Source organism: Hylobates moloch, unplaced genomic scaffold, assembly GCF_009828535.3.
Source record: "Hylobates moloch isolate HMO894 unplaced genomic scaffold, HMol_V3 SCAFFOLD_14, whole genome shotgun sequence".
Taxonomy (NCBI): domain Eukaryota; kingdom Metazoa; phylum Chordata; class Mammalia; order Primates; family Hylobatidae; genus Hylobates; species Hylobates moloch.
In genome coordinates, this window is record NW_026652289.1 from 1,733,629 (window position 1) to 1,759,550 (window position 25,922).

At 51.4% G+C, this 25,922-nt stretch overlaps 1 protein-coding gene across 2 annotated transcripts; it reads left to right on the plus strand.

Moving 5' to 3' along the window:
• The first annotated feature begins 1,576 nt into the window (after positions 1-1,576).
• PTTG1IP (PTTG1 interacting protein) lies at positions 1,577-25,913 on the plus strand. 2 transcript variants are annotated; one of them, XM_032176120.2, is made up of 6 exons: positions 1,577-1,769; positions 9,654-9,706; positions 13,592-13,700; positions 18,838-19,009; positions 19,943-19,989; positions 23,862-25,913. In XM_032176120.2, the coding sequence occupies exons 1-6, from the start codon at positions 1,655-1,657 to the stop codon at positions 23,906-23,908; spliced, it is 543 nt and encodes a 180-aa protein (XP_032032011.1). In that variant the 5' UTR covers positions 1,577-1,654; the 3' UTR covers positions 23,909-25,913. The 2 variants fall into 2 exon arrangements, with proteins under 2 accessions (XP_032032011.1, XP_032032012.1); XM_032176121.2 differs by lacking the exons at positions 13,592-13,700; positions 18,838-19,009; positions 19,943-19,989.
• Positions 25,914-25,922: the final 9 nt, after the last annotated feature.

Below are 25,922 nucleotides of genomic sequence, written 5' to 3' on the forward strand. Positions count from 1 at the left end.
GTTGCAAACTTTAGCAAGTAAGACGAACAAAACCTTCTAAGGATTAAGGCTGAGGCGCAGTGCGCCTGCGCGGCGCGGATGGGCGAGGAGTGATAGACACCTCGAAGGACAGTCACCTGCAAACAGCTGACTCTTTGGAGAAATAACAAACGAAACTCTTGCCTTAAAACCAGGCTTCAACTCCAGCCCCATCAGGTGTGGACCTGGGTAGGCGGAACAGAGTCTGAACCTCAGCCCCGGGAGGCTGCCAGAGACCCCGGCCAGTTCCCAGGCGGTCGGGTGAACCAAGGCCGCTCCGCGGGTGCCAGCGCTCCGAGTGCCAGAGAAGTGGCTCGGATCACAAGAGGCTGGCTTCGGGGCCATCTGCAGGCGCCCAAATCCCAACCTAAAATCACCACAGGGTCAGAATCTAATGTAAGGGGGGTTTATTCAAAGGCAGTTGGAGGCTGGCCCACCCGGAAACACCAGCTCCAGAGGAATGGAGTCCGCCCTCGGAAGCAGGGAGGGGAAGGGTGCCCTCGGGCAGGCAGAGGCGGAGGCTTTTAGCAGGACCGCAGCGTCCTTCCTACGAGGTGGGCGCAGTCCCAGCGTTTGATGGATGACGGGCAGTGCCTGTTTCGGGGCAGGGTACATTTAGCCTGTCAGAGGGTGCGGCAGTCACGGTTTCCCGTCTTCTGGTCTAAGCAGCGCAGAGAACAGGGGAAGTTCATCTACAAGGGTCGTGAACTAAGAAGGCAGGAGGTTTCTGTGCCCGGCACCGGCGAATCCCGGACCCGAGAAAGGAGCTACGGGCGCACGGAAGCGGGCGGCCTGGCTCTCGCGGGGCTTAAAGCGCGCAGTGTGTTCGGGCTCACACCTCTAAATGTATTTCTGCCATTTCTTAAGTAGCCTTAAAAATGGCCGTCACTATTTACTCCCTTTATCAACCGAGGGGCCCGGAAGGCCGCAGCGAGGGCGTCGGGACGCTTCTCTCGGGAATGTAGGTGGCAGATTCAGCAGCACACGTTTCAGCCCATTCTGGGGCCGTTTCTAGTGTGGTTAACGTACGAAAACAAACAAATCCCCGAAAAGCCCCACGCGGACATCGGCCGGAGCCCAGGGCCGGACGCCGCGGTGTGGAGCGAGGGCGCCGGCGCGGACTATGAGGGCCCACCCGGGCCTCGTCCAGGGCTCACTTAAGAGCAGCGTGAGCAGCGCTTGGAGCCGCCGTCCGCGACGCCCGCAGCCTTTTAGGATGGAGGCCACCGTGACCTCCGCTACCGAAGCACTGCGCTCCCTTAGTCCCCTCAGCCGGTCGCCCTTCCCCGCCGCGCAGGCGCAGGAGCCGCGGCGAGCCCTTCGGACACTCCTCGCCCCTCGGTCACTCCTCGCCCCTCGGTCACTCCTCGCCCCACGGTCACTCCTCGCCCCACGGTCACGCGCCCATCCGCGCCGCGCAGGCGCACTGAGCCTCAGCCGCCCCGGGAAGCGAGCCGGTTGCGAGGGGGCGGGGCGGATGGCGAGGGGGCGGGGCGAGCTGCTTTTTGAGGCTGCGCACTCGCATGGCCCCGCCCCGCAGGTCCACTTCCGGCGCCGCGGCTCTTCCGGGCGGAGACTGCTTGTGGTAGAGTCGGAGTTGTAAAGCCCCACTGACTGACAGAGCGACCCGCCGACCATGGCCCCCGGAGTGGCCCGCGGGCCGACGCCCTACTGGAGGTTGCCCCTCGGTGGCGCCGCGCTGCTCCTGCTGCTCATCCCGGTGGCCGCCGCGCAGGAGCCTCCCGGAGCGGGTGAGGGTGCCGGGGCGGGCGGGGCCGCGAAGGGGGCGGGGCGGCTGGTGGGTCCAGGTCGGGGTCGGGGTTTCGGCCAGGGCGCTGGGCTCGGCGGGCGGCCTGGGCCCACGGTCGCAGGCAGCGCCCCGGCGGAGGCTCCTCGAGGGTCACGCCGGTCTGGCGGCCGCGGGAGCTGCCGTCGCGGCTGGGGCGCGGGGCCGGGGAAGAGCTGTCTTTGTCTTTGTCTTTGTTTTGTCCAGTCGCTGCGGCCGCTCCTCGCGCGTGGCCGCGGGTTGGCCCTCGCCCGGCAGGCGGGACGCTTGGCACCTGCGGCCTCCCTTAGCCTCACTGCCACCCCAGACAGCTCTTCTCGGGTTCCATCCCGAGCCGAGAAGCCGGCTCACGACGTGCTCGAGGTCGCACAGCTGGTCGGGGGCGGGCCGGGATGGCGTCCCCAGGCCCCTGGAGGGTGATGGGGGCCGCGGCCGGTGTGTCTCTATAGCCGCCGGCCTTCACGCCGCCACTCCCTCCCGGCCGCAGTTCCGTGCGCAGCAGCGAACGCTCGCACTTATCTTATGCCTTAGAAAGGAAGGCGTCCCCAAAACCAGGCTGTAGCATCTGATTTTGAAGCAAGCTGATTGCGGTTCTACGCTGTCCAGACCCGCAGGTGGCATTCTTCATCGTTTATCCCGTCTGCGCCAGGCCCTGCGGCCACGGTGGTGACCGACAGACAGAGCTCCTGTCCAAGAGGAGCTGAGTCCCCGGGAGGCTGACCAAGAAAGAAGCAGTGAGGGCTCGGGGGCTGGGGGAGGAAAGTGCATGACAGGAGACTCAGAGTTCCAGAAACAGGGAGTGTTTATAGAGGGTGGCTTCCTGTGGGGCTGGGCCTCCAGGGCCTGGTGGGCTGCGGGAAAATCCAGCAGGTTCTAAGCTGGAGAGTGTCATGGTTGGACCCGTTTCAGAATGTCATGCTGGCTTCCGTGTGTAGAGTTTCCAGGTGACCACTACTGGTGGGGAATAGTGCCACCTTAACTTCAGTTTCCTGACCCTTACAATTAGGGTTGACCTGGGCCCAGCTTGAGGGGCGAATACTTTTCCCAGCTCTTGTTAGCCCAGGCTCTGTCAGGGTCTGTTCAGCATAGTAGAGCACCTTTTCTTTTTGTGAACTTATGGAATATTTATTCCGATGCAGGATTATTTATGTTTCTTCTTACCTGCCTCCAAGTGTACTTAGTGTTTGTGACGTTAGCAATGCAGCTGCCTTGAAGTTTGTTAATCAAAGAGGCCAGTGGTACTGTACTGGGAACTTTTGGCCCAGATTGAGTTCTAAGCACAAATGTGCAGTGAGTACGTTTCCGCAAACAGAATGGGCGTCTGCCGGCAGAGTGTGTGATTCACTGGAAACTGTATCAGTGGCTCGGGGGTGTGTTTGCTTGCATTGTTAAAGCGAGAGTGTCAGGAAAACAACCATGAGGTTTTGTTTGACTGTGATTCCTCCTGCTCTGCACTTCTGTTTTTGTTTGACTGATTGCTCCTGCTCTGCACTCCTGAAGGGTGCAGAGATGGGTGTGGGCAAGTGGAGTGGACAGTGTGGGAATTAATCCAGAACTGCCATTTGGTGTGTCAGCTGAAAAGCACTTCCTTCTCCACTTGGAGGCTGCACTTGGTTGCTTCCACTTACAGTAATCACCAAGTCCTGGTGGGTGGACTGTTGTTTCTCTCACTGAGGACCCCTTGGAATAGGAAGAATGGTGCCGTGTCATGTTGGCATTCACTGCCCAGGCGCCCTTGGTGTCTGCATGCCCCTTGTCCTTGGAGAGAGGGGCTATTTATAGCCTGGAGAACTCCCCTCTTCCCACAGAGTACTTGCTTAGTGTGAGATTTTTACTCCTTGTCATGGTTACAGGAATATGACCACAGTACTGATGTTTAAAACGTTTTGTCTCCTTTACAAGGACACTGTGTGAATTTAAAGAATACATTACACCAATCCAAATCCAACACTTTTAAGCATCTTGAACCCATGGTGTATTGAAGATCTTTAGAGCAAGATTCTTGAAGTTAAACCTGGATAGGGCTTTTGGACCACGCTTTGTGTATGGGGTCAGACTCAATCCAAGAGCTTCATCTGGAGGAAAGACGACCCCGAAAAGGAGCTTGGACTGCTGTCTGAGGGCTGGCGCAGTGGTGGCCAGTGCAGGTCCCCGAGGTGGTGGGTCCCACTCAGCTGCTCCTTACAGTAGGGACCCCCGATGTGGAGGGGGTATCGTAGTTCTGCCCTTGTCACCCTGAGAAGCGTGGCTTTCTAACTGTACAGAGTGCTACAGTGTACACAGGGTTCACAGTGTTGATATGTACTACTAGTCTTCAACTCTTTCTTTTGAAATAGTGGAGTTTCCAAGGACATTTTTTTGTCTCCATATCTGCCCTCTTTTCTCACCTGGAATTGACAGTGTAGTTGTTCTCCATGCCGCTGTCACAGTGCAGAGTGGGTGTCATGCCCCTTTGGCCACTCATTCTGCTGATGAGCATGGAGACTGCAGCCAGTGGCCTGCGGTGTGACAGGAGCATGACGAGGAAATACTTACACTTGCTGGTGTGTTCCTTTGTGCTTAGTGCGTTTATTGACTCACCTGAAACTTCAAGAAAGCACTCAAATGGGTCATGGAGGGTTGGTGTATCCTGACAGAAGAAAACGTTATTTGTTTTGTTGTTGTTGTTTTTCCTTTAATTTCTGAAACAAATGAGACTGAAAGGTCTTTAAAAATTGATAAATGGAGTCTAAGTTGAAGCCTTGCAGTCATAGGACCGAGAAGTCGGGGCAGTCACATTCAGTGTTAGACTTAAGCAACACAAGGGCAGTTTTTATCTCTGGTTTTCTAGCACATGGTTTTTCTGTATCTTGTGATGAGATAAGAGATAGTGATCTCTTAGAGAAATAAACACTGCTTGTCTCTGAAGCAGTAACAAATGATTCATGCCTTTCTTTTTTTTTTTTTTTTTTTTGAGATGGAGTCTTGCCCTGTTGCCCAGGCTGGAGTGCAGTGGCGTGATGTCAGGTCACTGCAACCTCCGCCTCCCAGGTTCAAGTGATTCTCCTGCCTCAGAGATTACAGGCGTGTGCCATCACACCTGGCTAATTTTCGTATTTTTAGTAGACATGGGGTTTCTCCATGTTGGCCAGCCGGTCTCGAACTCCTGACCTCAGGTGATCTGCCCACCTCGGCCTCCCAAAGTTTTGGGATTACAGGTGTGAGCCACTGCACCTGGCCTTTCTTTTCTTACTATGCAAGATGATGTGTTTTCAAAGGATAGAATAGAATGACCTTTTTTCATCTTTGATGTTATTTTCACGAGGACTGTAAACATTGGTGTTTTCCCCCTTATTGAAAGCCCGCTCTGTTCTTGGCCTGCTGGGAGCAGGAGGAATGTTGGGCGGTTTTTCTCTCCCTCTTCCTCTCATGCCTCTCCGCTGACTCAGACTGACCGGTAATCCAGAGGTCTGGGGGTAGATGGAGTTGATGGTGTGTGTTTTGGAGCTCAGTTCTTTTAGTTCACACAAGACCTAGTTATCAGAAAGAAGCTTTAAAAATGAAAATCCCCATGAACGAGAATGGCATCATCCCTGTCACTTGTAGCCACTGTTGGGCTGAGGAGAGGAAGCACACGCACCCTTCCTCATAGATGACTTTTCAGAAAGGACTCGAGTGGGTGTGTTGGGCACACGCTGTGTCTCCTTGCCCAGGTTGTATTTAGAAAGACCTCAGAGGTGCAGAAAGTTGAAGGAATAGTGCAATGAAGTCCTGGATGCCCTTCCGTTCTCAACATTGGCTCTGTTTGCCTTAGCACTCTCTCTAGATCTCCTTGTTATTTTTTAAATTTATAATACAATTGTTTGTGTTTTATTTATTTTTAGAAATTGATTCAGCTGGGCACAGTTGCTCACACCTATAATCCCAGCACTTTTGGAGGCCGAGGTGGGAGGATTGCTGGAGGCCAGGAGTTCAAGACCAGCCTGGGTGACATAGCAAGACTCTATCTCTACTTATAGTTTTAAAATGTATTGTAAATTGACAATCACAATTGTATTGCCTGTTGTTATTTTGACCAAACCATTTGAGAGTAAGTTACTATTGTGACCGTTTATCCCTACATTCTTCAGAGTTTATCTCCTAAGAAGGAGGCTGTTCTTCTACATAACTGAAATTTATATAATTATCAAAATCCGGACATATAACATTGAATACCTGATTTAACTTATAATCTGTATACAAATTTTACCAGTTACCCCAACAATGTCCTGTTCCCCTACCCCCTGAAATCCAGGATCACAAGTTGCATTTAATTGTTGTGTCTCTTTAATCTCCGTTGATCTAGAATAGTTCCTCTTTGTTTTCAGAAAGCCAGTTTGTGGAAGGACCCTCAGTGGGTCTTACCGGGTGTTTCCTTTGATTCGATTCAGGTGCTTTTTGGCAGGAGCACGGTGCAGTGATTCTGTCCTCTCAGCATCCTCCATGGGAGGCACGTGCTGTCACTTCGTCCCATCATGTTGTTCTGGGTTATGGTGGAGATAACTGATCTCTTGGAAGATGCCGCCTTCTCTCCATGAGTAATGACTCACCTGTGGGGAGGTGCTTTGAGACTGTCTTGTCAGTCCACGGGCAGACCCAGTGGTCTTGGCATCTTCGGGGGCAGATCCAGCGGACTTGGCATCTTCAGGGAGTTCTTGCCTGCATTAGTGTTGGCTGTGATGATTGTAAAATGGAGGCTTCTCAACTCATCACTTCTTCAGCATTTGCCACTCGGCCTTCTCTTTATTTCATGTCAGTATGGCTTCTAGGGGTTAGAATTCATGACTGTTATCATTTATTTTGATGTTCAGTTGGCCCAGATTTGGCCAGAAAGACTCCCTCCAGGCTGGCTTCTGGGTCCTCTTGCCATTCGTTCATGTCTGTGCCACTCTTGGGCACTGCACACTGTCTGTGGCTCGTCTTGTCCACCTTCTGCCCCACTTCTGGAATCAGCCATTTCTCTGAGGAGCCCTGCTTCCTGTTGATGGGGAACAGCATCTAGAAATCACGACCTGGGCACCAAGAATACACCTCTGCTGCTGGGTGTTGTCCTTTCTAGGCCCTTTCAGTGGACAGAGCTAGGAGTTGAATTTTAAAACCAAGAGTTCATCATGGTGCCCGTCACATCGCAACACCACGAGGGTCTTTGCCCACCATCAGCCCACAGTTGCTCCTTCCTCCCACAGTGCCAAGTCTCTGGGGACTTCGGAACGTCAGCAGTGCTGTTCTCATCAAAGTTTCCTGTAACCCTGCTTCTCAGCAGTGATTTAAGAAATTAAGGCTTTTCACTGGTTGTCAATTTTCTTTGCTTCCCTGGGGCTGAATACAGCCTGTTGTTTCAAGTATCTAAAGTGGCTTAAAAGAAACTTCTCCATAAACCGAATAGCACATCATTAGAGACTCTGAGAAAAGTACTACTTAGTGATAATTGCTATAGAACATGTGACAAAACGTGCTTTCATTTCAAATAAAGTGGAGATTTATTTAGAAAAGTGGAGTGTAGAACTACACTGTTAAATAGAAGGATCACAACAATGTACTCGATGTATTATTGGTCCCTCTTGGTAAACGTAATGAGTGAAATTGTAAGTTAAAGCTGAAGCTCTTTTCCCTCCATTTCATCATGAAGCTCTTCCCATGTACAGCAAAGCTGAAGGATTTTGTTGTACGCGCTTGTATACCCGCCACTTCAGCCGTGTCGCCATACTTTGCCGTGTTGCATTTGTCCAGGTGTCCCCCACAGCCTTCCACGCCTGAGTGAGTGTCAGTCACAGACGTGAGCGTCAGTCACAGACATGAGCGTGCTCTCCTGCCTTCACCATGCCTGTCAGGTACCAGAGTTCAGCAGTTGTCTTGTTTTTTCTTTTGAGATACATTTTTCATACAGGGAAATGTGGGAAACTTAATTGTGCTGTTCAGTGAGTTACACCCACATAGCCGCGGCCGAGACAGACCCTCGATCTGGAAGATTCAGCCTCCCCGACGCATGGCCGCCCCTAGGCAGCCATTGCCCCCCTCCCTCCATAGGTGAGTCTCACCTTTTCTAGAGCGGGATGGCCACGAAATTACACGGTAGGGTCTTTAGTGGAAGGCGTCTTTCACTCACATGATGTGCTTCAGACTCGTCCATGTTTTACATAGACCAATTCATTTCTTTTTATTGCTGAACAGTGTTAGTGATTGCACAGCCACATAGCTCACCTCTAAAGGAGAGACACATGAAACAGCCTTTTGGCTGGGCACGGTGGCTCACCCCTGTAATTCCAGCACTTTGGGAGGCCGAGGCGGGCGGATCACGAGGTCAGGAGATCAAGACCATCCTGGCTGACACGGTGAAACCCCGTCTCTACTAAAATTACAAAAAATAAGCCGGGCGCAGCAGCGGGCGCCTGTAGTCTCAGCTACTCGAGAGGCTGAGGCAGGAGAATGGCATGAACCCGGGAGGCGGAGCTTGCAGTGAGCCAAGATAGCGCCCCAGTCCGGCCTGAGTTGAAAGAGCGAGACTCTGTCTCAAAAAAAAAAACAAAAAAACAAAAAATAGCCTTTTGTGTTTGGAATGCCTTTTCCAGAAGACCCCTTCATACGAGAGCTGCATGTTTGCTATTCTTGATGCCCTGCTGATATCGTGTGAGTGTTCCAGTCTGTCTGTCCACCCTCCTACAGAGTGACATCTGGGCTGTGTTCAGCTTGGGGCTGTCACAGAGCGTTCCTGTGCAGGTCCATTTGTGGATGCAGGCTCTCTCTCTCCTGGATGAAATACTAAGAATGGAATTGCTGAGTCATAGGTGGTCGCATGTTTGTTTGGGAGCAGCTGCCAGACCTTCTTTGCAAATGGTTGAGCCATTTACACTTCCACCAACACTGTGTGAGAGTTCTGTTGCTGTACATCCTTGCCAACATTTGGTATTGTCATTCTCTTTAATTTTAGCCATTCTAGTAGGTGTGTAGTCATCTCTCATTGGAGTTTTAATTTGCATTTCTCTGGTGACTGGTGATGAGCACAGAGCTCTTTTCAGTGTGCACTGTGGGGGTGTGTGTGTGTGTGTGTGTGTATGTGTGTGTGTGTGTGTTACGGGATCGGAGGAGTAGGCGGTCAGCTTGGTTGCGTGTTGGAAGTTATTCGTGCAGTCGCTCTTGCTTCTGATTGGCTTGAGTTCCAGAGCTTTTGGCTGCGTGGAGTTTGACCCCTTCCTTAGTAGCAGCACTTCGAGTAGTGGGCAGAGTCTCAGGGTGTTCTGTGTGGTTGGAGCAGGCTGGTGTGCCAGGCCTCTCCCTTGGTACAGGTTGGTACAGGGAGCATAGCCCAGTCTGGGGTGAGGCTGCCAGGGGACTGAGACCTTGCTTTGTCACATGAGATCTGTAGGTGAGTCTGAAGACACAAGTGTGCTGTGTGGCGGTGTCGCTGGCATTGCTGTGGCCTTGGGTGCAGGCTCTTGGGTTCCCAAAAGAGTGCCTGCTGATGAGCGGAAGGTCCCAGCGGGTTCGTGGTTGGTGATTACACAGCCGCAGGGCATACCTCCTCTCACAGAGGGATCTGAAACACAGCCTTCTGTGCTGGGACTCTTCTCTCCCTGAAGAGCCCTTGTGGATAGGAGCTGCGGGTTTACACTCTCAGTGCCCTGCCTGCAGCGGGCTTCCTGAGCACTCGCTCCACGTGTCTTGAAGAAGGCTTGTTACCAGCAGGGTTCAGGAAGAGGACCTTCATTTGGTAATTCCACATCAGAGGTTCTTGATGCCACACCCCTCACTGGTGCCCACCCTGCCCTGCTGGACTAATATTTACACTGCCTGATTCTTAGTGACTGACTTGTCTCTTGCCTCTTTCCTGCAGCTTGTTCTCAGAACACAAACAAAACCTGTGAAGAGTGCCTGAAGAATGTCTCCGTAAGTAGCACGCGGACCAGAGACTAGAGTGCCGTCCAAACCGTCCAAAGGCACACGGGCTTTCTCTAGGTCCAGGGAGTCGCTGGGATGTGTGGAGGGCTCTGTTGTTTGGGATTTGGGGGAATGTTTTTTGGAATCATTATCAAATGTTATTTTAGCCATTTCAGGTATGTTAAACCTTCTCATGAAAACTGCAATTACTGTCTGAGCATGGTCAGTATCCGTGATTTCACTCCTGTGCAGATGGGGCCAGCACTGCGGGGCCAGCCTTCCTAACGAGGCCCATAGCGAGAAATTGGGCTGTCCGTAAAGCAAGGCTGTGAGCCCGTGTTTTCCCAGGCTGTCAGGGGCTGCAGCAGAGGCTGCTTTCTGAGCTCCTCACACAGGATTGGAAGGGGCAGAGCAAGGAGAGAGAGACACCAGCCCTCTGGGCGGGTGGGCCAGGCTGTCCATAACACTCTCTGGTCCTGACCTGGGGCTCAGGTTTGGATTTTGTCCCCAGGTCTTTTAAATACCTGTGTGACCTTCAACAAGAGGGTAGCGGTCTGGAGCAAAGTTCCCTAAGCCTCCACGGCATGAGGTGGGGCCCGAGACTCCCCGGGGTGCCTTCCTGATGGAGTCTGATGGAGTCTGATGCAGATGTCCACCCGGGAGAAGGAGCACCCGTGGCCCGTGGTGGGGAAGCAGCGCCACAGTGCAGGTCTTGTTAAAGATGTGTGAACAGGGCTGGGTGCGGTGGCTCACGCCTGTAATCCCAGCACTTTGGGAGGCCGAGGCGCGTGGATCACGAGGTCAGCAGTTCGAGACCAGCCTGACCAACATAGTGAAACCCCATCTCTAGTAAAAATACAAAAAAATTAGCTAGGTGTGGTGGCGGGTGCCTGTAACCCCAGCTACTTGGGAGGCTGAGGCAGGAGAATCTCTTGAAACTGAAGTCGGAGATTGCAGTGAGCCGAGGTTGCACCACTGCACTCTAGCCTGGGCAACAAGAGCAAAAAACTGTCTTTAAAAAAAAAAAAACAAAAACATGTGCACAGGGTTCTTTGGCTTTCCCTGCGTGGTGGCCTGCTTCCGGGCCAGCCTGGCTGGCACCTCTTGAGCTTGCCTTGCCGCGCAGCTCTTGGTTTGGCAGCACCCAAGTCTCCTCGCGGCGCTATGAAATCAGCGCGGGAAACCTGAGGGAAGGCCCACGGCAGCGGGGAGTGGTGAGGCAGAAAACAGCATCCTGTGGGGCCTTTTTCTTAGGATTCCTGAGAGGCCCCTTCCAGTCAGGGGTTTACCAGGTGTTGAGAACTGCAGGGCCAGAGGCTTCCTTTCCCTGGCAGTGAAGTCTGATGATATGAGGAGGCTGAGAAAGATGTATTCGATGATTTCCATTCTAAGGCGTGAGCCATGTTCTTAAAGCACTGCTCTTCCTCCAAGAGACAGTAGCGTAGGTTTGAGACACACCTTGTCAGTTTGTGGGACGTAAGTGGATACTTCTATTTGCTGATTAAAAATTGAAAGACGCTGTTTCTGTGGTTCAGATCTTGACATTGGTGATGTTGAACTTGCTCTAACGTGCCTGGGCCTGGTGCATTTTCTAGATGGTGCTTCTTTTTAATCTCTGGAGTTTTCTGTTGGAAGTCATTTCAGCCTTAAACATAGCTCACTATTGTATGTGGCTTTGTAGCCTAGAGTGCGTTTTTGCCGTAGTGCCCTGTGTAACCCTCACCACCCTGGGCGGGTTGTGGTGGTGACAGCCATCTCGTGGATGAGGTGGCCGAGGGACTTGCCCAGGTCATTGTGGATGGGGCCAGTCCAGAAGGGCTGAAGGCCTGACTCCAGTTCTGAACCCAGACAGGGTGGTGAAGAGGGCGGCTTGCCTTACAGCTAGCTCCAGGCGTGTGTGGGTGTGCTCTTGGGCACACAGGAGGTTTCTGGAAGGAGGTGTCAGTGCCTGGGAGGCCACAAGAGGACCCTGCGTGTTGGAACAGAGGCTGTGGTGGGCTGTGTCCATGCTCCTGAGGCTGTGGTGGGCTGTGTGTCTCCGCTTTGCTGAGGCTGTGGTGGGCTGTGTGTGTCTCTGTGCTGAGGCTGTGGTGGACTGTGTGTCTCCGCGCTGCTGCCCGAGCTGCTTGCTATGTGCATGTTACTTCATCGATCAGAAAAGCAGCACAACAACCAGAGAAGAGAATGCCGTGTCCTCCCAATGCGCTCTTGTTGCTCATGGTACCACTGTCATGGAAAAATGGAAAATCAGACATTTACAACTTGAGCCACTTGAAAAGGGAGGATTAGCCAAAAATCGTTAATTGCAAGCAAAACCCCTGAAATATAAGATACTCCCGAATGACCAGAATAAACAGGGTTTAACTGTTAATTGTTACATTATGCTGGAAACCACTTAAACACGACACTAAAGTGGTCACTGTATAAGTAGCCCTGGGAAAGAAGGCCTAAGGGACATTGTAATTAATATTTTTTTGTAATAGACTTCAGCCCTAACCTGGGCCAAAAACGTCATGACTTTCTATCCTATTGAAAAGTCAGTAACACTGTTAATGTGGAGATTTGGAGTAACAGGCAGTCTGGACTTGGGTCTGGACTTGGGCTAGCGCATGAGGTGCTGCCGAACGGCCGTTCTTTTTTTTTTTTCCTTTTGAGACGGAGTTTCGCTCTTGTTGCCCAGGCTGGAGCGCAGTGGCACGATCTCGGCTCACCGCAACCTGCGCCTCCTGGGCTCAAGCGATTCTCCTGCCTCAGCCTCTGGAGTAGCTGGGATTACAGGCATGCGCCACCACGCCCGGCTTATTTTGTATTTTTAACAGAGACGGGGTTTCTCCATGTTGGTCAGGCTGATCTCGAACTTCCGACCTCAGGTGATCCGCCCTCCTGGCCTCCCAAAGTGCTGGGATTACAGGCGTGAGCCACCGCGCCTGGCCCTAACGACAGTTCTTTCACCCCTTCCTGTGCCACCTGCCTGCGCGCTAGGCTGTTCCCTGTCGCCCTCAGTGCCTGGCTCACAGACCACTTTCAGGCCTCGTCATGTACCGCTGTGGCATGAGCTGGGCCCAGCTCTGGGCTCTTACACACACACACATGGGTGTGATGGTGTTATCTCCACACCACTGCGGCCTCACCACTGACGTTCGAGGGGCTCAGACAAGAGCATCCATGAGGTTCTCTCCAGCTCTCGGTTTAGGGCAGGCTGAGCCATAGTTGCATCATCTTTCAAGCTGTGCAACTTGGTGCATTTGTGAAGGTCAGAGGTAGGAAGCATGGTCATTTCTACAAATGATGACCATGCCCACCCAAGTCCATTCAACACAAACTCAATGAGTGCCTGTGATGGGCCAGGCTGTGTCCTGTGTTCTTGGGATACTTCAGCCAGTGAAGTGCACAGGTGCCCAGCACGTGGGGAGGAGAGGTCTACGGAAGCAAACCTCACAGGAGGTGAGGAGGGGGTGGAGGCAGGTGGTTGTGTCCAGTCAGTTGATCGAGGCAGGGCTCATCCAGTCAGTGGGGAGCCACACAGATATGGGGAGAGTACTCCAGGTAGAACAGGCAGGCTGAGCTGAGGCTGTGAGCAGGAGGTGGGGTTGGCAGCACTCAGGAGCAGCACAGAGGCCCCGTGGCCTCAGCAGGGTGAGTTGTGGAAGAGGTCTGAGTGACACGGGCCTTGGATGAGTCCGTGGAGAGCTGACAGGGCTGCCGGCCGCTGTGCTGGGTGTGGACTGAAGGGTGGTGAGGGTGAAGGCCGAGACGAGGTGTGGGGAGGGAGGCTGAGCCTTTACAGCCATCCGCAGAGCGATGGCAGCACTGGTGGGCTGTGGGCAGAGCCTGGACAGTTCTTTGGGTTTTCTGTTGTGTTTCTAACGCTTGCTTAATGTCGGTCTCTTTCAGTGTCTTTGGTGCAACACTAACAAGGCTTGTCTGGACTACCCAGTTACAAGCGTCTTGCCACCTGCTTCCCTTTGTAAATTGAGCTCTGCACGCTGGGGAGTTTGTTGGGGTAAGTCACTGTTTTCATTTGCTGCTTGCAAAATCGATGCTTCTTTGAAAATAGTAGTATGGGCCAGGCGCAGTGGCTTACGTCTGTAATCCCAGCACTTTGGGAGGTGGAGGCGGGTGGATCACGAGGTCAGGAGATTGAGACCATCCTGGCCAACATGGTGAAGCCCCATCTCTATTAAAAATACAAAAATTAGGTGGGCGTGGTGGCGCACACTTGTAATCCCAGCTACTAGGGAGGCTGAGACAGGAGACTCGCTTGAACCCGGGAGGCGGAGGTTGCAGTGAGCCGAGATCATGCCACTGCACTCCAGCCTGGCGACAGTGCGAGACTCTGTCTCAAAAAAAAGAAAATAGTATATTATGTGCTCAGTTAGCAGAAGTTGCTAGAAAATGTGCTGCCAATCGCTCTGTGACTCCCAGGGAGAGGGTGGGAAGTCAGGGGTGATCTGGTGACCGGGAAAGCAGCCCTGGGGCTCCCTGGGGAATCTGGAGGACCTCCTTCAAGGTCATCAGCCCCAGCACTGAGCTCTATCTCACCACGTTACAGAAGGTGTGGGGGAAAGGGCGAGTTCGAAGGCAGCATGTTTGACTTCTCTGCTCAGTATGTTTTGTTCATGTGTCACCCCTGAAACTCACCTGTGAATTCCCCTAGAATCTCCAGTTTTCCCAGCTTAAGAATCCACAGCCCTCTTTTTTTGTGTGCGTATCTTTGTATATTTGATTTTGCGGGCATTTTTAAATTAGGGAAATCAGCTCTTGTGAGATTCAAGTTGTTTCCTAGTTTGCCTTTATTTATTTATTTATTTTTTTAATTTTATTTATTTTTTTTTGAGACGCAGTCTCGCTCAGTCGCCCAGGCTGGAGTGCAATGGCACTATCTTGGCTCACTGCAAGCTCCGCCTCCCAAGTTCACGCCATTCTCCTGCCTCAGCCTCCTGAGTAGCTGGGACTACAGGCGCACGCCACCACGTCCGGCTAATTTCTTGTATTTTTTAGTAGAGACGGGGTTTGACCATGTTGGCCAGGATGGTCTCGATCTCCTGACCTCATGATCTGCCCACCTCAGCCTCCCAAAGTGCTGGGATTACAGGCGTGAGCCACTGTGCCTGGCCCCCTAGTTTGCCTTTTAAATCAGTTTGTGGTGTGTTTTGTAACCTGGAACTCATTATTATGTAGTTGAATTTATTAATCTTTTAGGCTTCAGGTTTTGGGGTAATACATAGGGTTCCTAAGCTTTGTAAAGGAGCAATATTTTCTTAAGGTGTTTTGATGATTCTTTTTGTTTATTTGCATCTTGGATCCCTCTGCAACTTACGTCTTATTTGTTGCTCTTCTAATTGATTTCCATTTCAAAATCTATCAGCCTCCATCTGAAACAACTTGTTGCTGGTGTTGAGGCCCTAGAGAATTCAAAAGTTTGTGTGGTGGTGGTGGTTGTAGTGTGGGATGTCTGGCAGGGGGTGGTGGTGGTGTGTGTGCACCTTCATGTGTGATGTGTGTACTGTGTGTGATGCATGTGTGTTTGTGAACATGCATGTGCCCATCATGTCTTGTATGTTCCTGTCATGTCTGCCCAGGGCCTGGTCATGCCTGCCTCCACCTTGCCTCATCCCTTCCATGGAACTTCTCTTAATGACCACTCTGTAGAGACAGCTCCTGGACCTGGGGAGCCTTGCCCTTCGGAGCACCCGTTCTGGAGGTGTTTTTAATGGCATGTAGCTTCTGATGAAGTGCACACATCTGAAGTCTCTCTCTGCATGGACTGTGGTTTTATAGCCTACATAATGCACACGTGTGTGCGTACATGGACCGCGGTTTATAGCCTACATAATGCACGTGTGTGCGTACATGGACCGCGGTTTATAGCCTACATAATGCACACGTGTGTGCGTACATGGACCGCGGTTTATAGCCTACATAATGCACACGTGTGTGCCTACATATATTCAGTGCATTTTTGCATACGTATACAGGTTATCACCACTCAGCAAAGTAGGTAGGACTTCCAGGACTCTCAGAAGGCCCAGTTCCTGTCAGGACCCCCGCGGGAGCCACTGACTGGACTTCCCGTCACCACAGATTAGTGTTACTGGTTCCCGCCTTTATGTGGAGGAAATCCTGTGCTTTATTGGATGTTTTATTCAGCATGTGCCCGAGATTCATGTCGGTTGCCTGTACCAGTTGTCTGTCTTGTGCAGTGTTCTACAGCTGTTCAGCCATGCTGCCACTCAGGGATGCCTGGGTCCTTCTGGTGCTGCTGCTCAGGGACGCCCGGATCCTTCTAGTGCTGCTGCTAAGGGACGCCTGGGTCCTTCTGGTGCTACTGTTCAGCTATGTCTGGGTCCTTCTAGTGCTACTGTTCTGGGTCTTTCTGGTGCTGCTGCTCGGGGACGTCTCAGTCTTTCTGGTGCTGCTGTGAGTGGTCTTGTGTTGGCGCCGGCACAGGCGCTCACTTCTGGAGGAGCGTAGGAGTGGAGTTGCTGTGTCACGGAGCATATTTGTGTTTAGCCTTAGTACGTCTGTCAAATGTTTTTGGAGTGGCTGTACCAGTTTGGCCTCCCCCAGGCAATGTGGGACTTGGTTGCTCCACATCCTTCCCAACGTTTAGGGTAACCAGTCACCCTCAGTTCAGTCCATCTAGTGGGTGTGTAGTGGTGTCCTGTGCTTCTCATCTGCATTTCTGCAGTGACTAGCCGATCATGCTGAGCACCTTTACAAGGGGTGGGTGTTTTTGACAATTCTCTTGTGAAATGGAATTCCCACGATAGGCTGCAGAAGTGGATGGACACACAACACCCAGCCCTGCACATGAGAGCAACAGCAGGTGACTAGTCACAGTCACAGCGGGGAGGGGACACCACACGCCACACAGGGTCCCGCAGGGGAACAGGGCTCGGGGAGGCAGCCATTTCGTGACAGGAGGGTGGGGTGCGATGGGCTTGTTTGGTTAATTCTGAGGCTGAGAGGGAACTGACACCTGCTCCTCCGGGAGAAACAGGAAGTGTACCTGGCCCTGCCAGGAGGAGGAAGAGGCTATCTGAGCTGGGACCTTGTCCAGCCTTGTCCACGGGAGCAAGAGTTGGGAGGAGAAGTTGTGGCTGCTGGGCCCTCAGGGCCCTCCTGGTTTCACCAGATGCCATGGCGCACATGATACCAGTTTTAGGTCTTGCACCACAGGTCCTTGTTTATTCTTACAAATAACCTTAGAACGATTTTATCCAGTTCTAGGCAAAATTATTTTGGAGCTTTAATTGTAATGACCTGAAAAACACGCTTACTTGAAGGAAGATGAAATGTCTACAGCACTGGCCGTTTGTCCAGAGGCAGAGATGCCTCGCTTTGCCAGGCCTCTCCCGCAGCCTTTGGTTCAAGTTCAAGTTCATGGGTTTTACCTTGTAGAATCAGCAAAAAGGAGCCCAAAGTTCGTTTCCCGTTGTGAGAGGATTTCTGTTTGTTTTTTAACTAGTTTTAGCTGCTAATCAGAAAAGCTATCTGAGGGGTAGATATGTTTTAGGGCCAGCCATCTTGTTGATCTGATTGGGTTTTTTAGTTGATTTTTCTGGAGTTCTCCAGTCAAAAAATGACATCTTCTGCCAGTGAAGGTCCCCTCTGTAGTTGTGCCTATTACTATAATTTTTGCAATTCTACGCTTCCAGAACAGGTCAGCAGAGGAAAAAACACAGGATTAAAAGCTCAAAAGGCATTTGATCAGATGTAACCTCCTATTCCTGATTTTCAGACTATTTTAATAAACTAAGAAATGAGTTCCGTTAAACGAGTAACCCACTAGAAACGGATCTCAGGGTCCAGGGCAGCAGGGGGCTGAGGCTGCGGGAGCCCCAGAGGCCTGGCCGTCGGCCTCCTTACCAGGGCCCAGGCGTGCAGCAAGTGTTCAACTCCCAGCCCCTGGAGGTCAGAGGGTGTCACCTGTGGTGGTGGCACAGCTATTAACTGTAGTTAAAAAGAGTGAATCATGTGGTAATCTACTGCCCAGGGGAGTTTGCTTATAAAGCCATCTTCAGGAGGCTGGCTGGGTGTTTTTTGTTTTTTTTTGAGATGGTGTCTTGCCCTGTTGCCCAGGCTGGAGTGCAATAGTGCAGGCCCGGCTCACTGCAGCCTCAACCTCCCGAGCTCAAGCGATCCTCCCACCTCAGCCTCCCATGTCGCTGGGACCAGAGGTGCATGCACCACACCCAGCTAATTTGTTAAACAGTTTTGTAGAGATGGGCGGGGGTGGGTCTCACTTTGTTGGCGAGGCGGGTGTTGAACTCCTGGGCTCAAGCAGTCCTCCCGATTTGGCCTCCCAAAGTGCTGGGATTATAAGTGTGAGCCACTGTGTCCAGCCAAGGAGGCTGTTTGAACTGCATGATTGAAAACACATTTGCAAAAGTAGTTTTAGGGTATTTTTTTAATTGGCTCTGGTTTGAACTGAATGGAAAAATCTCGGCTGATTTTAATGTATAGATCTTCAAAAGAAGTTTAAAAGAATAGTAAGATCTGTTTTAAATGTGCATGTGTGTCTGAAGGCTGGTTAAGGAAATCATAACAGGGTTTGGGACTGATGGGTCAGCCGTTCTTCCACCCCGAGGTCCTCAGAATACTCAGATTTGAAGATGATCCCGTCTTGTTCTGCCTCGTCCGCTCCTGCACGGTCATTCCTTTCGAACCTGGCCGCCAGTATGTGCCCTGAGAGTCTGTTTCTCTTGTCAATCATTGTAATATTCTTGACTTTGGTTTAAATCAAAAACAAAGCTGCATCAGGCTTAACCTCCATTTCTATGAGTTTAGGATGTCTTATGAGAGTCTGAATATGTAGCTTGGAATTTTGGTTAGTTAACTTTTCTCAGGCTTGAAATACCTTTTCAAACTCAACTGCAACAGACTACCCTGTCACTTCGGTTCATTATGGTTAATATTATAAATTGTTACTAAATTCTAAATCACAGATAGGAACATGTGGCTGAAAGGAGACTCGGAGAGGGCGGGACCCTGTGGGGTGGAGGCAGGGCCACAGGCTTTCCACACCCCAGGAGCTCCTGTGTCCTGAGGTTGTTCCCCAGGGACGAGGGAAGGCTGCTGTGCTGGGTGGGTTCTGTGTCTGGGGCGGCCCTAACTCCAGGTGCTTGAATCTCCAGTGAACTTTGAGGCGTTGATCATCACCATGTCGGTGGTCGGGGGAACCGTCCTCCTGGGCATTGCCATCTGCTGCTGCTGCTGCTGCAGGAGGAAGCGGAGCCGGAAGCCGGACAGGAGTGAGGAGAAGGCCATGCGCGAGCGGGAGGAGAGGCGGATACGGCAGGAGGAGCGGTGAGGTCGCGGCGATGCCTGCTGGGAAGGAGGTTACTTCGAGGGGATTCAGATCTGTAAGGCCGTGGAAATCACATGGATACATCCTGAGTTTTCCTCAGTTTTTAGAAATTAAGAATGTGTGTAGTGCCCAGGGGATCTTCTAGGTCGTGGTAGAGAGGGAGAGACTGTGATGGGAACCTAGCAGTGGCTGTGAACCTTGCTTCCACAGGCTTCTTCGCCCGGTCTCCTCCCATCGTTGCAGTAAGGCTGAGTCTGTGCGCGGTGTCACGGGTGTGTGACGGCTGCTAAGGCGGCTCGTCCAGGCCCAGCATTTGCCAAGAGCAAGCTGAGGCTCAGAGGGGAGAGCGTCTGACTGTGGCTGGGTCAGCTCTCCTGTCGCCCTTTCCCTGGTGACACAGCACTCTCCTGAGTGTGTGCTGGGGCTCTGGGGCAGCCCCAGGAGGAGGTGGTGTAATCCACACCTGGCAAAGGAGAGGACCTGAGGGGCCAACTGTCACGTTGGCGGTGGGCGAGGGTGGAAGCGGGACAGATTTTCCATGTAGTCACCTCGAAGTCACATGCTACTAAGTAAAAGCTGACAATCTCATTTCCCTAACCTTAATCTTCAGAACCTGGTGTATGATTTTTACTGTGTTTTCTTTGTATAAAAAAAGCTTTTTAAAAATCACGGTATTGGGCATTTGAATTGCTTTTATTGAAAAGAGTAGAATAATACATTGGAACGGCCTTTGAAGACTGGGTTTGTTGTCACCTTGCCTGTCCTGGTGGGTATGTGGCCTGATGACCAAGCTTGTCCTCACCCTGGTTTCACTCCGGGAACTGGAGGGAAGCCACTGGAGGGGAGCCCCCACTGAGGGACATGGAAGGGCGCGTCTAGCAGTTACACCGTGCGCTGTAGTTCGGTGCTAATAATGTTCCTCTGTGTTTTAGGAGGGCAGAGATGAAGACAAGACATGATGAAATCAGAAAAAAATACGGTAAGGGGACTGCTTATGCCTCCTTTTTGACTGGTTGGGAGGCGATGGCACGCTGTCTCGGTCCTCGTTAGTGCCAGTGGGGCCTGAGATTGCGCTGTGGGTTCATCCATCGGAACAGAAGGACGTCTCTCCAGAGAGGAGCAGCTGGCAGTTGTCCCCAGTGGTGCTGTGGTGAACTCACTGCTAAGAATATTTTTATCTCAGCCACTCGTCTTCATGAAGTCTGTTTTCTCAGATACCTGTTGGCTTATCGAGTCCCAAGACTTCTGGGCCGGAAGTCTGCAGCTGTTCTGCCGTCATGTTTGGCTTTCTGTGTGCGCGCCTGCGTAGCCGAGGTGCTGCGCGTTTCAGGGCGGCCCCTCATCCTCGGGAGCGTTGCTCGTTGCCATCTTCTGAGTGTGGCAGGCGCTCCTTCCAAGCACTCCCCAGCGCCAGCCCCGCTCCTTCTCGCCCAGCCGCGGTGTTCTGTTCTTGTTTAGTTGTGTCTGGAGAGGTTTTGGAGAGGAGCTTTGAAGGAGCCAGAATGAATGTATTTGCCAAGTGTGAACCTTTTATTTAGTTGGAGTGAATTGGAAATGCACATTACGTTATCTATACTCCCCCAAACCACGTGACGTTCACTGCTTAACACTGAACATCACCACCCAGCCGTGCTTCGTTGATTCTGTCCTGATTTTAAAGTCCGCAGAGAGTCTGGTGTCTCCCGTGCTGGGTTTGTGGTTGTGTGGTGTCATGAACGTGGTGGGAACTGACTCCTCGCCTGTGCGAGGCGCGTGGTCCTGGGTTCACGGCAGCCGTGGGCCTCAGGAATCTGTTGTCCTGCGCCCACGGTGCTTTCCTTGAAGCAGTGTATTAAAGGCTAAACCTAACTGGAAAATTTCAGAGCCTTTTCTGACTAATGCACGTGTTTTGAGTCTTCTGTTTGTTTTAGGAAATATCATATATTTGTGGTATTTTAGGATCCCACCCACTGGGGGCATGATGACATCACTGCGGTTGTTTTGGTCATCAGGTGGGGGATGGGCTGCAAAGCCCAGCAGCCACTGTGAGCAGCGCCTCTGTCAGGTGCAGGTGATTGGCGTTGTAGCCCCCAGAGGCTTGGTTCCCTTTCATGGGGGCAGCAGAAGCCCCATGCTGCTGGCGCCCTGGGCTGTAAACGCTGGGTAGCTCTGCCCACTGGCCGGGACGTCCCCTCCTTGTCAGTTCTGGCCTTCTTGGAAAGTCACCTCCGTGTGACTGTGCTGTGACCTGAGGCCATGTGAGTCCTGCCAGTCTCGAAGTGTTGGCTTGGGGGCGTGAGGCTGCGTTGGCTGATGGAGGCTTTTTCCTATGTATTTCCACCCATTAGTCTCCTGAGTGCTGCGTGCTTGGGCGCTGACTTTCTGGGTTCTCTTCACTGCTGCCTTGTCCTTGCCCCAGCCCCTCCGTTGCCTGTGTTTCCTGGTGTGTGTCTGGAGTGGGTGGTGACCGGGTACCTGCGTGCGACTGTCACAAGGAGCAGCACCAGGGTTGCCCTTCTCAGCGAGTGCATGCCTGTGTACGTGGAACATGGGCCCAGCAGCGTCTGTGCAGGCCTTGGCTGGAGGCAGTGTGCTTTCCCTGAAATGTAAGAGTCAAAAAGAGCTTTTTGGCACCTAATTTTTTTTTTTTTTTTTTGAGACGGAGTCTTGCTTTGTCACCCAGGCTGGAGTGCAGTGGCGCGATCTCAGCTCACTGCAAGCTCCGCCTCCCAGGTTCACGCCATTCTCCTGCCTCAGCCTCCCGAGTAGCTGGGACTACAGGCGCCCGCCACTACGCCTGGCTAATTTTTTGTATTTTTTAGTAGAGATGGGGTTTCACCGTGTTAGCCAGGATGGTCTGGATCTCCTGACCTCGTGATCCGCCCGCCTCATCCTCCCAGAGTGCTGGGATTACAGGCGTGAGCCACCACACCCGGCCAGACTAATGTTAATGTAAATAAAAGACAAGGTGGATACACGCACACACACACACGCACACACGCACACACTGCCCAGCACCTGTTATCACCAAGCGCAAGCTGTGTTTAAAGTTGCTCCACCTTTACTGTGCCCCGACTCCCAGCGGGTGTGAGGCTGTGGGCGGCCGGCCAGGCTCTTGGTGGAGCCGTGTCTTCTGTGTCAGGGCCCTGATTGACTTGCACCTGCCATTTTGGTGGTTAATTTGGCCCTTTAATTGCATTGATGAAATGAGCTTCTTGTGCCAGTTTGTAATAAAGCCATTGAATGGCCTGTGCTTTGGGAAGCCTCGGCTAGTTAGAAGAATTCCCAGGAATTCCTGATGGGAGAGTGGGAGAAAGCATGTGAGTCAACCTGGTGCAGTTATATAAAATACCAGCACGCACGCAAAAACCCCTCTTTTGGCTTTGGTTTTCCCCTCTAAACTGGAAGTAGACTCAGGAGCGAGTTTTTCAGTAAGACCTTAACCAGTCTCCTTGCTGGTATCTGATGACTCTTTCCCAAAACCGACTTTGAGCCTCATCTCCCAAAGCCTGATGCCTGCTTGACAGGCAAGAAGGAAACATGGCTAGGCCCTTCCTCACCATCCCTCTGCTTCCCCGCCTCCTCTTCCACCCAGCCCCCAGAACACATGCAGTGAGTAGCTTTGTTGTAATCGCTGCAGATAATTTTGGTGTACAATACAGATTTTTAATGGGAGAGAGAGGGCAGGCACAGTGGCTCACGCCTGTAATCCTAACACTTTGGGAGACCGAGGTGGGTGGATCACCTGAAGTTGGTAGTTCGAGACCAGCCTGACCAACATGGTGAAACCCCGTCTCTACTAAAAATACAAAAATTAGCCAGTTATGGTGGTGGGTGCCTGCAATCCTAGCTACCCGGAGGCTGAGGCAGGAGAATGCCTTGAACCCAGGAGGTGGAGATTGCAGTGAGCCGAGACTGCGCCATTGCACTCTATCCTGGGCAAAGAGCAAAACTCCGTCTCAAAAAAAAAAAAATAACTAAAGGGAGAGAGTGTGTGTGTATGTGCGTGTGTTTCTGCAGTGTGAAGGGAAGACTCCTGGTCTTTGGGTAAGTACCATGGGTTTACTCTTATGGTCAAATACACATTGTATCCCAGTTCTGTCAGAGTACGCGAGAGTTAGATTAATGGTCATCTTAGTTCTTTCTGTAGCCTCAATTCCAAAGGTTTAAGAGCAGGTGTAAGCACAAAGTAAGGTTATTTTGTTTAATACTAGCCATCCACTGTGGAACTAGCCATCCACTGTGGAACTAGCCATCCACTGTGGAACTAGCCATCCACTGTGGAACTAGCCAACCACTGTGGAACTAGCCATCCACTGTGGAACTAGCCAACCACTGTGGAACTAGCCAACCACTGTGGAACTAGCCATCCACTGTGGAACTAGCCATCCACTGTGGAACTAGCCAACCACTGTGGAACTAGCCATCCACTGTGGAACTAGCCAACCGCTGTGGAACTAGTCAACCGCTGTGGAACTAGCCATCCACTGTGGAACTAGCCATCCACTGTGGAACTAGCCAACCACTGTGGAACTAGCCATCCACTGTGGAACTAGCCATCCACTGTGGAACTAGCCAACCACTGTGGAAAGAAATATTTGCCTCAAATTTCGTTTCTTCGCCGAGCATCAGGAAATAAGTGTTTATCTCTTAGGATCTGTTAGAGTTCTTGTTTCTAGTAAATTTTATTTCAGTTTTAAAGTTTAAAGTGGTTTGACTTCAAAAAAGGTTAAGCACAGTATGAGAGCCTGCTTACAACACCCGTTGTTGCTATGTCCTCAGTAAATCTTCTTATGAAACTTGGTTTGTATGGCTTTCTAAGATTTTGTTTCTGGTTGAATGAATGAAGATTCAAGTTTATTTTGTTTTCAGGCCTGTTTAAAGAAGAAAACCCATATGCTAGGTTTGAAAACAACTAAAGCGCTCCAGCACGTCAGTCCTGACGCTTCCTGCGAGGTGCACACTCCGCAGCACAGCCCGGCCGGGAGACCACTTGGCCATCGCGGTCTCCTGACCTTGACCAGTGAACCTGCCAGCCTTCCAGGACAGGTGGCCGGAGAGCTGCCCCTGAAGGACAGTCCTCCTCTCGTCCTGCAAACTGGTGACCTTCTATTTCCTGTTCATCTCTGTGTCTAGATTTAGTCACTTGAAGTAAGAAATCTTTGGGGTTTGGGCTTTTTTATACTCTTCTCAGTTTGTAAAACGCTAACTGCACACGAAGCCGCCTGACGGCACCCAGCGCTGTGGCTGTCATTCTCCTGGGGCAGCAGCAGAACCCTGCGTTCCTGTCTGTCCACTAACAAGCTTCACACGCAACACAGGGAAGTCGGTTTGACTTTTGTCGTGAGGAGAATTGACCAGCCCTCATCATTCCCCATAAAACCACGGACAGTGTCTGTGTGCGCGTCTTGAGTCTTCACACCTGTTGACTCACATGGCTTTTGCTGATGACACGGGGCTCCAGTACACAGTCTGATAAGGACTTACTTCCTAACCTCAATTGTATTAAATAGCATTGGGGAATAGGTAAACCTTTTAAAAAAAAAAATTGCTGGATTTTCCTCCCTACTTAAAAGATTTCACCAGAAAACTTTCATATAAAAATTCAGGCCCTTTTTGGACAATTTTAAAAATTTGTATCTTTACTAGAACATGAGACTCTTTTTCCCTTGGAAGTTTGAATTATAAACGTGGTGTTTGGCCTGCCTCTGCAGCACCAGTTGACTGCTCGTGTGCCAGCGGTGTGGGGAGGACGGGGCAGGACGCTGCAGCTCTCTCCAGCCCTGTTGGCATCCTCAGTGCCTGCAGGCCTCTCCCTGCCTGTTGGGCTGTCTGGGGGGTGGCCACTGAGGGATCGTGGGGACGGGGTCCACCCCAAGTAGAAAGAAAGGCCCGTCCACAGGCCCGGCTGTGGGCCGTCTGCCTCGGAAGCAAGTGTGTCCAGAGCCAGCTGAGGGCTCTCCCCACACCACCCAGCAGGCGCCGGTGCTCCTCTGCCTCACGGGACCAGTCCAGCTTCCAGCCGCTCTGGCTCGAGGGTGATCTGAGCACTTCCTTCTGAGTGGGCTTCTCTGGGAGCTCTCCAGTGGCACTGCTGGACCTGCCCCACGTTTCTGTAAAATCAGGATACGTGGCTTTAATAAGCAGACCAAGCACTTCGTGGCAGGGAAAGCAGTGTGCGGGGAAGTCACTGAAAAGTGCTGCCTGAGGAAGTTTGAAAATAGTCCCCATTCCAGATTGCCTTGAATTTTAAAACATTTTGCTTTGGGAAAGTAGGTCAGCAGCACCTAAGATCAATGATGCATTCCATTTTCACACTTGACAGTCATGAAAACTGAGAAGACTGTCTTCAGCGTGAACTAAAGTGCACAGGCAGATCACTGATCCAGAACACTTTAAGAACTCATCAAACAGCTTGATAAGCCATTTTGACTGTGTACATCTGTACCGGGAATAACATTCCTAGGCTGAAATTTTCACAAAGAACAGAACCTGTACCCAGTTCTTCAGGCTGATTTCCCTGACTTCTTGGGCATTTGTATTTGTAGTAAAGTATTGCAGAGATTCCTAAGTATTTTATAGCAGCCATCAAAATTGGACTTTGTATTGTTTATTCATAAAAGAACCTTTGTAATAGACTTTAACGAACTTTGTATGAATACAGTAGTGTGTATGCAAAATCAGTTTCCTGAATGTAGGTTGCTGAGCTGAAGGTAGAGCTTGGTTGTTAAATACAGTGTAGTTAATCCTTGCGTTCAGCGTAGAAACCCACGTCTGTAAGATTGGTCTTAGTCCATCTGCTTTTTTCTGAAATACACTTAAGAGCAGCCACAAAACTGTAACCTCAAGGAAACCATAAAGCTTGGAGTGCCTTAATTTTTAACCAGTTTCCAATAAAACGGTTTAATACCTGCATTTATTTAATATGCTGTG

What these genes read in the sequence shown, in the direction of transcription:
- PTTG1IP (XM_032176120.2), top strand. Translation starts at nt 1,655, where the DNA reads ATGGCCCCCGGAGTGGCCCGCGGGCCGACGCCCTACTGGAGGTTGCCC. An exon ending in GCAGGAGCCTCCCGGAGCGG is followed by an intron (nt 1,770 to 9,653) that starts GTGAGGGTGCCG and finishes TCTTTCCTGCAG; the next exon opens with CTTGTTCTCAGAACACAAAC. An exon ending in TGAAATCAGAAAAAAATACG is followed by an intron (nt 19,990 to 23,861) that starts GTAAGGGGACTG and finishes TTTTGTTTTCAG; the next exon opens with GCCTGTTTAAAGAAGAAAAC.